At 44.6% G+C, this 10,554-nt stretch overlaps 1 protein-coding gene across 1 annotated transcript; it reads left to right on the top strand.

Annotated features, from left to right (window-relative positions):
• The first annotated feature begins 357 nt into the window (after nucleotides 1-357).
• Nucleotides 358-9,619, top strand: LOC147613456 (octanoyltransferase). Its single transcript, XM_086781397.1, has 8 exons — nucleotides 358-513; nucleotides 723-785; nucleotides 923-1,001; nucleotides 8,602-8,642; nucleotides 8,754-8,813; nucleotides 8,928-9,011; nucleotides 9,147-9,194; nucleotides 9,308-9,619. The coding sequence occupies exons 1-6, from the start codon at nucleotides 448-450 to the stop codon at nucleotides 8,997-8,999; spliced, it is 381 nt and encodes a 126-aa protein (XP_086637523.1). The 5' UTR covers nucleotides 358-447; the 3' UTR covers nucleotides 9,000-9,011; nucleotides 9,147-9,194; nucleotides 9,308-9,619.
• The last annotated feature ends 935 nt before the right edge of the window (nucleotides 9,620-10,554 follow it).

Raw genomic sequence — 10,554 nt, 5'->3', positions numbered from 1 at the left:
GACAACTGTTTGTCGTCCGAGTCGTTACGTTGCCCTTTGTAAAAATCCATTGTAATAAACTTGGTTTGTTGTTTGTGTCTTCTATTTTTGACTTATGAAATTTTGTCTCACCTTATAGTTTTTTTTTTGTATTGCGAGGGATATTTTTTTTATTTTTAGTATGAGAATCGACAGACCACATACCATTTAGGCATGCAAGAAGAGGGGGCAGGTATTGAACCCAAGCTGTTGCGGTGTAGGGCAAGAGCCCTTAGTGCTCGACTATCTCCTCCACCTCCTACTCACCTTATAATTAATGCACACTAGACAAAAAGCTCAACATTTTGGTGCCATATAATATTGCAATTTCAGCTTTTCCAACCTATTTATTTGTAGATATATACACACACATTATGAAAATAAAACCTAGGACGCAAAGAAAATCGAAGAAGGCGAACATCGAGACGGATGGACGAAGAACAGTTTTTCCGCTTGCTCGACCTCTTCCCACGCGTTCGTTCTGCCTTTTACAACGTAAGTCAAGCAATTCCTTCTCTTTATGCGCAGTCTAGGGTTTGCAGAAACTCATTTATATCCCAGGTCGAGGGTTTGCAGAAAGAAACGTTTCTGTTACCGCATGCTTTGTTGATTTCCTCAGTGATTTCTTAAAGCTGGCTGCACAGATCTTTGAAAGCTATACGGCCTTCTGCAATGTTGCTTTAAATTGTGAGATCTGGCTGCAGGAAGATGAAGATGGTCATATCAAGGAGGACGAGAAATTAGCAGCAGAAGTGTCTTCATCAAGAGTAATGATATCTTTGCTGCCATTCATTATAGGGATATTGTGGACATTCTACTTGTGCATTAGAAGGCTCTCTCATAATCATTTTACTTTGATCGAACCTTTCCATGTGTCTTAATTGGTACTCATATACCATTTCAGCATTTGAAGGATGTGCAAGGCTGCCAGTCCCAGGACTCACTGCCTCTCAACGGAGAGCAAAGTTTTCATCACAGTGAAGGTAGATCATTTTTCCCATATGTTCTGTATTTCTCTCACAACCCACTTTACAGTCAACCTTGGCATCTCTTTAATCAATATTTTGAAAACCTAAGGAATTATGATTTGTTTGTTACTGGACAGTTTCTAAACTCTAGCCTTGCCCTCTTTATCCTTTATTGAGTTGATGAACTTGGGATCAAGGATCCTTTCCCCTCGCTTCCCCTTTTTCTCATTGACCCGCTGGGATGCGGGAGAGTATTCCAAGGAGTAGCCACCATTTCTTCAAGTCGAAGGTGGTAATTGGAGAATTGCTCTCTCTCTCTCTCTCTCTCTCTCCTATTTTTTGCCTCTTTCTTGCACGGTATGGTTAAGCCTATCCCAACAGTGGTATTAGAGCCTAAGGCTGAGCTTGTCCAAAATTTCCATACATGTACACCCGTGCAGTGCCCATGCCTATCCGTACATCCTTGCGTGTTGTTCGTTTCTGCTTGTGCACCATCACGTGGCGATCATACCCGTTGCATGTATCGTGTATATTGCCACGCCAAAACTTGTAGAATTGCATGCGTCTGTAACAACAAAATTTGTACTAGTTGTACCTAGTGAACTTGCATATTTTTTACAAATTTGGGCCTTTTTACAATTTCAACACAAATTGGGATATTCAATCCTTGAGGTAACAAAATTACTTATGAGTTTTTCTTTAAATTGTAGAGAGGAGAAGAGTAGGGGAGCTCACAAGTATTCTATTGCAAGGGAATAATTGTGTATTGGATCCATAGTGTCAAAAATGACTTTTATATAAGTTTACAATTTTTCACACTAGGCCTAAGTTAGTGGCGAAGTTGTTGCCGAGGCGGAACGGTGTGAATGGTCCAGGATATGCCATGAAGTTGGTGTGGGAGGTTAAGTGGTACGGTGTGGGACCAATTCGTAGTTGGATGCAGGGCATGTTGGCTATAAGCATTGGGAAGCCCTGGTGGTAGGCATGAAAGGTATAGGTGATGTAGAAGTTCTTCATGCCAGGCCTTCTTCTGTTGCGGAAATGGCGGAAACCCTTCAAAATTAGGTAGTTAGTAGAAGTTGTCAACTTTGACATGGTATCAGAGCCAAGGCACGTCAACTCCTAGGGGACCGGAGCACGAGGAGAAGGCAGATCTCGGTTGCGTTTTTCAGCCGGTGGGAGAGCGATTGATTTGCTGCGTTTTCATCGCGAGAAGCACCCTTGGACCAGCGTTTTTGCTATAAGAGGGGGGCTGATCGGATCTAGCAGTGTTTTCATCGTGGAGAACCCCTTCAAATCTGCGTTTTTTCAGCCTGTAATCGACGGAGGAGTGTTGCTGATTTTCAGCGTGAAGTTGGACGAGATTTGGGCTACGTTTTTTGGAGAGGTGGATCGGATTGACGAAGGAGATGGGTCTCCCGTGTTCGAGCAAGGACGACAAACTGAATGGCGACAATTATGCGCATTGGAACTTGATCATGAGGCTATGGTTTAGCAGAAAAGGCTTATGGGACATTGTTGATGGCTGGGAGGAACGTCCCCGAAGGGATAGCAATCGGTTCACACGTCTTCAAGAGGAGGAGTTTCTCAAATCTCTTGTGGATTGGGATGCTCACAATGCGAAGGCAATGGCGATTGCAGAATCTCTCACCAAGGAAATTTCCCCTGCCATACAGACTTTGAAGACTGCCAAGGAAATGTGGTCAAAGTTTGCAGGAATGTTTGATCGAGACTCAACAATGCGAGCAGTAACCCTTCTCGGCCAGTTGTTTTCCATCAAGTTTGAAGCCAGGACCTCTATGCCTTCATTTCTAATGAAGGCAAAGGTTATCCATGATCAGTTATCGGCTATGAATAGTGCGTTAACTAGTACCCAATTAGCTGCCTTGGTTCTTACGAAGTTGCCTTAGGAGTACGAGATGGTCTCGAGGGCATTACGCTTACAAGTCACGAAGAAAAAGCTGGAATTTGATGATCTCAGCTCTTTTCTCATTGAGGAGGAAGTAGTGCTCATTTCCCAAGGCAAGATTCGAGTTCTGAAGGATGTAGAATCGGCACATGCTGCATCGGAATTCAATAAGAAGTCTAGGAGCTGTTGTTATAAGTGCGAAAAGCGAGGGCATTTGGCTCGAGATTGCTTATCCAAAGCTAAAGCTCAAGGCTCGACGAATGACAAAGGCAAAGGCAAAGCTGACGAGGATGACAGTGACAGTGATACTACCAGGGATGATACGGCTTTTGCCGGTGTGGCGAGGACTACACTGGCACATGCTCCAGCATTCTAGCTTGGTGGATGGATGCTACCACGTGCTTTAGCCAGAGAGAGGCATGTGAGTGACAGAGAGGGGCAGTCTGTGCTCCCGTTTTGACGACTTGGACCCGTGTGTCGGAGTTCAATTTCTGGGTGTTTGGATCCGTGTGTCGGAATTCAAAGCACTAGGCATCTGGCAAGGAATCAACATGGCGTATAAAACACTATGGATGTGCTGTAGTCATTCATTGTTGTTTTTGGGATTATGGACAGGGTGTGTACCAAAGTTCATTATCTTGTGGAGTTTTTTTTGGACATGATGTGTTCACAGTTCATGAATGGGGATTCTTGGATGTAGTGTGGTCTACAGTTCAATGTTCTTTGAGGCAGTTGGTGCTCAGGATGGCATTTTTTGGTGGTGACAAGCTGGTGGTTGCAAATCCGAGGTGTACCTAGTGGTTGGCCACTGCTGAGGTGTCCATGGTAGCTTCTTCATCGACTTGGTATTCCTACTTATGTCCACTATGAGCTGCAGAGAGGGTGTTAAAATTGTTTTTTTGCATGCATCTCAAGTGAGGTCGGCCAAGTCTATTTGTGGATATATAAGCACCCTAGCTCCATTGTAAAAATTTATCTAATTCATTGCTGTTGTGTTGGTTCGAATACTTTCTCTCTCTCTACCTCTCTCTAGCGTTTGTGCACCCTCTCTCTCTCTTTCTCTGCCAGCGTTTTCTCTCATCCTCTCTCCCTTAGCGTTTTCTCACTAACGCAATATTGCTTCCGCGTTGTCAACTTTGACAAACGCTAGGGTCCGTTCATTTATCTTCCTCAACTGCACACCGCAAGTAATCAATCATGTAAAACATATGACGTTGGCCAGAGGCATATGGCAGCACTTGGCTTCTCTTTATAACAGGGTATCGCCTATGAAGAGGATTTCCTTGGAAGTACAGATGCGGGTTATGAACCCTGCAAAGTCGTCGACGATGCGGGAGCATATTAACAAGCTGCAAGCCCTTCAGCAGGAAGTCCTCTAGGCTGGGAAGGAGATATCATCAGAAGATATGGCCATTACTTTGCTGTCCCACTTGCCTTCTCAGTATTCCGCTTTCTATTCCTCTTTGATTACTAGTGGTAGGCTCAGCACCATTACATGGGAGGAGCTTGTGCCCATGGTCTTGGACCAAGTGGAACGATTCACAAACCCTCCTCACAGCGGAGGTTTGGAGGCCTTAACTGGCCAATGGTCGAAAGGCCGGAATAACAACAAGGGCAAAGGAAAGGCTTCACTGGAGAAGTCTTCTGAGAAGAAGCCTGACACAGATCGAGAGAAACTGAAGGCCGAGAGGTCCTGCAATGATTGTGGTGAGAAAGGCCACTATTGGCGGAAGTGTCCTAAGCGGACTGGGAAGAGTGCTGATTCTTCAGCCTCAGTTGCAAAGACTCCAACATTTGTGCACTTAGAGATGATGGACTCAGATGTTTCATCGTCTTCGAGCGAGGAGGCTTTTGGCTTCATCGCAAAGGATACCCGGGAGTGGATTCTTGACAGTGGTGCTTCCAGGCACGTGACTCCTTCCCGAGACTTCTTTTTGGATCTGAAACGGCAGTTAGGTCGCATCTTCATTGGCGAGAACTCCACCATTCCGATACACGGTGAGGGCCGGATGGAGATCATTCCCGACGGCAAGGGGGGTAAGCATTCCTTCCGTGTTCTTTACGTCCCTGCTCTTGGTTTTCATCTTTTGTCAGTGCATGAAGAATGCAAGACTGGCTTTCGGGTGGAATTTGAGGAGCATTCAGTCACTCTACGGGACCGTGAGACTGGCCAGGTTGTTTGAGAAGGCGGTGTGGAGAATGGTATCTACAAGCTCTCTGCACTCTCCTCATTGACAGGTTCTGAGGTCGGAGATTTGTGGCACTTTCGGTTTGGCCACTTAAATGTGGATGCACTGCGGCGAGCTTTCCGGGACCAGATGGTGGTTGGCTTGCCAGATGTTGGCAGTAGGCAAGGACGTTGCAGTTCTTGCATATGTGGTAAGCAGCATAGGGAATCCTTTCCAAAGCAGGCTTCCAGGCAGGCTTCAAAATCATTGGAGTTAATTCACATTGACTTGTGTGGACCTCAGCAGACACCATCATTGGGAGATCTCTCTATTTCATGCCGCTTGTTGATGACTGTACCAGATTCACGTGGGTCTACTTTCTTTCGAAGAAGGACCAAGCTTTTGCACGGTTCAAGGATTGGCACGTGATGATGGAGAAAGAGTCTGGATTGCAGGTAAAGACTCTCAGGGCTGACAAAGGGGGTGAATTCTCTTCGAATGCTTTCGTCAGATTTTGTGCAGATCATGGCATCAAGAGGAAACTGGCCAATACAGGATCGCCTTCAGGGAATGGAGTTGTAGAACGCAAAAACAGGACTGTGGTGGAGATGGCGAGAACCATGCTGGAGCATCGTGATCTTCCTCGTCCACTTTGGGGAGAGGCTGTGGCAACGGTTATCCATACCCTCAACCGGTCTCCAACGACTTCAGTACCTAATATGACTCCGTTTGAGGCATACTTTGGCAGGAAACGTGATGTCTCCCACTTCCGTGTTTTTGGGAGCGATGCGTATGTACATATTCCGAAGAAGCAGAGGGGGAAGCTTGACTCCGAATCCCGTAAGCTTATATTTGTGGGATATAATTCTCTTTCCAAGGGATACAGATTGTATGATAGAGGAATGAGATTGTTGTCAGCCGGGATGTGGTCTTTGATGAGCATGTTCCAGTATCCACTGTCGAGGAGCCGCCACTTCTTGGAGATCCAGAGGAGTCTGATGATAATTCCCAGTCCATTGTTCCAGTTGGTCAACCACAGTCAATACAGGAGGTTGAGCCCGCAGTTGGAGTAGAGTCTCCGCAGCAGCAAGAGGCTCCACGATCTGTTCGAGTACCCAGGTGGTTGCTTGACACCCTTCGGGAGTCAGGTGTCACGGAGCTACCCTTCGAATGGACCACAGAGGACGGCCCTTGAAGATCGCACAGAGTCCGCGACAAAAGCAATACAGCAGAGCTTCTTTAGGTAAACTATGCTTTGATATCTTGTATCATGCGGGACAAGGAGCCCACTTCCGTTCAGGAAGCCCTTTCACACAGGATACTTGGAGGAAAGCCATGCAGTGGAACTTGATGCCATCGAGAAGAAGAACACATGGGAGTTGGTACCGAGGCCGTTGAAACGGTCAGTCATTGGTGTCAAATGGGTCTTTAAGACCAAGTATGCGTTAGATGGGTCGGTGGACAAACACAAAGCCAGACTTGTGGCTAAAGGTTATGCTCAGCGGCCAGGCATTGACTACGAGGATACCTTTGCACCTACAGCAAGGATGACCACGGTTCGGACCGTTCTTGCCCTTGCTTATTCTCAGAGGTGGCCTGTGTCTCAAATGGATGTAAAATCTGCGTTCCTTAATGGTGACCTGCAGGAGGAGGTGTATATTGAGCAGCCTAGCCTCCAGGCTTTGTTGTTCGAGGATTAGAAGGGATGGTTTACAGGTTACGAAAGGCCTTGTATGGTCTTAAACAGGCTCCTAGGGCTTGGAATCAGAAGATTGATTCCTTCTTTGTTCGGACTGGTTTTAAGAGATCGGTTGCAGATCCCTACTTATATCTCTTTCGGGAACGCGACATAGTTACGATTATCATCCTTTATGTGGATGATCTCATTCTCACCGGCGGTCATGTGGAGTACATTGGTGTGACGAAGGCTGCCTTGTCAAAGGAGTTTGAGATGACCGACCTAGGCTTACTCCACTTCTTTTTGGGATTGGAGATCTGGTAGACCCAAAGGGGGTTTTTCGTCTCTCAGCACCGGTATGTTCATGAGTTGCTTGAGGTCTTTGGGATGGAGAACTGCAAGCCTATTAGTTCGCTGATGGACCCAAATACAAAGTTAACTGTTAATGATCCTTGTGAGCTAGTTGATGTCTCGCAGTATCGGAAGTTGGTTGGTTCATTGATCTGGTTGCTGAACACCACATTGGACTTGAGCTTCTCCGTGGGGTTGTTGAGCTCTTTTATGCAAGACGCCATTGAAGACTCATTGGAACGCAGGATTGCGGATCTTGCGGTATCTGCAGAGTACGAAGGATCTAGGACTCTTCTACACAGGAGGGGATGGAGTCAGACTCCAAGGTTGGAGTGACTCAGATTGGGGAGGAGATCCAGACACGAGGAGATCTACTTCAGGTTACAGTTTTACCCTCGGCTCAGGAGCAGTTTCTTGGAGCAGTAAGAGGCAGCCAACTATTGCCCTATCTTCGACAGAGGCAGAGTATCGGGCTGCTTGTGGTGCTGCTTGCGAGGTTGTGTGGCTGCGCAGGCTGCTAGGCGAGATTGGGTTTCCACAGAAGGAGCCCACAGCCATCCAGTGTGATAACCAGAGTTGTATAGCTATTGCTCAGAACTCGGTCTTCCATGCCGGACCAAGCACATAGAGATACAGTATCACTTTGTACGTGAGAAGATCTTGGCTGGTGACATCTTGCTACTTTATTGTTCGACGGAGGACAATGCGGCGGACCTCTTCACGAAGTCTCTACCTCAGGCTATGCTCAAGTGGCACTCCAGCTCCCTAGGGTTGGTTTCACAGCCAGGGAGAGCACTGATAACAAGTTGGTTAGATCCACACTTATCTACTGATGTCGTGTGTTGTCCCACAATTAATTTACAGGCATTATATCTATGCAGTGTCATGTCCAAAAACAAGTCACATGACATAGTGAAGAGCTCATTTATTAGATAATAATAATATTCCATCTTACCAACCATTGATAAATCCTTTTCCAACTTACCAACAGCCTCTTGTACTTCAACTTGGGAATAGGCCTCTCTTATGCCAACTTAGAAATCAGCGTTTCTCACATATGCAAGATTTTTAGATACAGTATCTTTTTGTTTGATGTGCTACAAACATTTGGTTCTTTTGAGACGCACACTTTCATGTAAGGTTGACACATGCTAGAATGTGAGGCGCTTTCACAACTTGGCCAATGAGATGTCACCCGTCTACATGTGTTACAAGCTAGCGTTGTTTACTGAAGTAAATATAGCTCGATTTCAGCACACACAAACGTAGTAGGCTTGTATTTGTAGCACAAGAGGTGTGTGTTTCCATGTGAGCATATGCTCTCATTCTCCCTGCATGCACATGAGTGTCCATAAGAAGGGCTACTAAGTGATGCATTCATTTATCTTGTGGGGCTGCATATGCACAGTTGTTGGTCATGTCTGCTCTCAAAGATTCGATACACTATTTGTTTTGTTTGCGTGTGCTAACTCAGGTCATTGATTTGGTGTGTTTTTGATTGATTATCAGATGTTTTTTGGTCTCGCCTTCAAGCGGCAGTTGAGCAGAAGGTACATCGCTATCCTTTTACACACCCAACATTCTTTCATACCAGTAGGTGTCGTATTTGTATACTTTCTGGATAAGGAATTTTAGCAAATTGTGGTGGTGGTCTCTTGCAGCTAAGTCCAGCAGATGCCGCACGCTTTTGTGATGCCTTCAAACGAGCTCATGAGAGCCTTGTAAGGCAGTGTTTTTCTACAAGTCACAAGTGCCAAAAAGTGTTAGTCACATGGTAGTGTAGTTATTTTTCATATGGGTTTTCATGAAGTGATTAAGCTTTCTCTGTTGCGTAGGTCCATGAAGCTCTTTCATCAGAAACCATTGACAAGGCTTTGAAAACTTGGGAGCAGAGAGTGAAGCAATGACTGGCATTCAAGGTTTTTCATTTCCCATTTTCTTCTTAAAGAACAGAAAGCTCAGGCTGGGCTATGCAAAGGCTAAGGTGCTGTATTGGCGAATGTACTAGCCTCCCTTAGTTTGGCTAAATATTGATGTCTCCTGTTTTGTTTAAGGTGCTCCTAAGGATTATCTTGGAGTGATCTCTCGCCCCTATTAAACAGGTTAGTGTTTGAACCTTAGTATTCACTCTCTTGCTTTTGTATCTGCCCTTAGAACCTCTACTTTCACTCTTGCTATTGTGTTTACCCTTTTGATTTTGGTTTCCTCCTCCCAGGTTCTAAAGATGCCACTCCAGCTCCAATCAAGAGGTTTTTATTTAACCTCCCTCAAAACCTCCCCTAAAGTGCAACTGTCAATGTTGGAGGACTAGCTGATAGCATGATTGTAATGTGTACACAAGTGGGCAAGTATCGTGGTCCAAATTTTACCTGGTACATGTGAAACATTAAGTGCTCTAGGTAGTGTATATCATTCGTCCTAGATCCAAAGTACATATTTTGGAGGATGCTTTGTTGATTGATTTTAGGGAATGTTCTATTTTTGTGTGAAGCACAAACCTGCAAGCAAATTCATACATCTCATGAAACTCCATTGCTTTGTGGTGTGTGTTGGCAGTAACCCATCGGTATTTAAGCGGTGGCTTTATAGCTGCTAGAGATTTCATGTCATAAGTACATAGTTGTTTCGTACAATATGATTCGGTTCATGCGATATTATTCCGTATGGGAAAATATGGTATGATAATATTTTTTTTTTCTTATCGTATGATGGAATATGGTCTTTTAAAAAAATACTTACAAACTTAAGTATTTCGATTTCAAAGGGAAGACGACAAGTTGTCACAAACCAAAATTCCATTAAAACCAAGTTGAAAACATACATAGGCGTAGGTAGTACAAGAAGAGCTTGAAGGCTTGAGCCTTATATAGCATGTGCCATAAGGGCAAGCCTCAAGGGGATAGGGGATATGTGTGTGTGTGTGTGTGTGTGTGAGAGAGAGAGAGAGAGAGAGAGAGAGAGCATATGCCAAAACATTTAAAACTCTAAAAAATCACCACCAAAAACGTTCACAAAACGGTTATAAATGACCACTTCTCAAAATTGAGGACAAGCCCCAACGATCATAAGTAGGACCATACGGTATTTTGTACGACATGCCCTCGTACGATGTACGGAAACAACTATGCATCATTCCAAACTAGTGATATGCATTAAATGGCTCAAATTACGTCTTGTTGTAATGAATAAATTTTAGTAAGGCACATGGTCTATGTTCTTGAATATTTCTTTTAATCATTTTACATGTATTAAACATTACTTTCTTGGAGCTTAATGTCCAAGTTGTCATGGTGGCTATTGCCATCAGCTACAAAGAATCATTCTTATATGAGGAAGATTGCCAAGAAAGGTTGGACAAAGGCACTGAGCAACAAAATACTTGGATCTTGAAATTGCTTAAAGAAACATTCAAAATCTTGTGAAGAATCAGTGCACATTGGATATTTCCTATGTAGATTGGTA

The sequence above is a fragment of the Cibotium barometz genome, chromosome 43 (assembly GCF_041138505.1).
Source record: "Cibotium barometz isolate CiBa-2024 chromosome 43, ASM4113850v1, whole genome shotgun sequence".
NCBI lineage: Eukaryota > Viridiplantae > Streptophyta > Polypodiopsida > Cyatheales > Cibotiaceae > Cibotium > Cibotium barometz.
The sequence above is the reverse complement of the archived record's forward strand: the minus strand, read 5'-3'. Positions and strand labels throughout refer to the sequence as shown.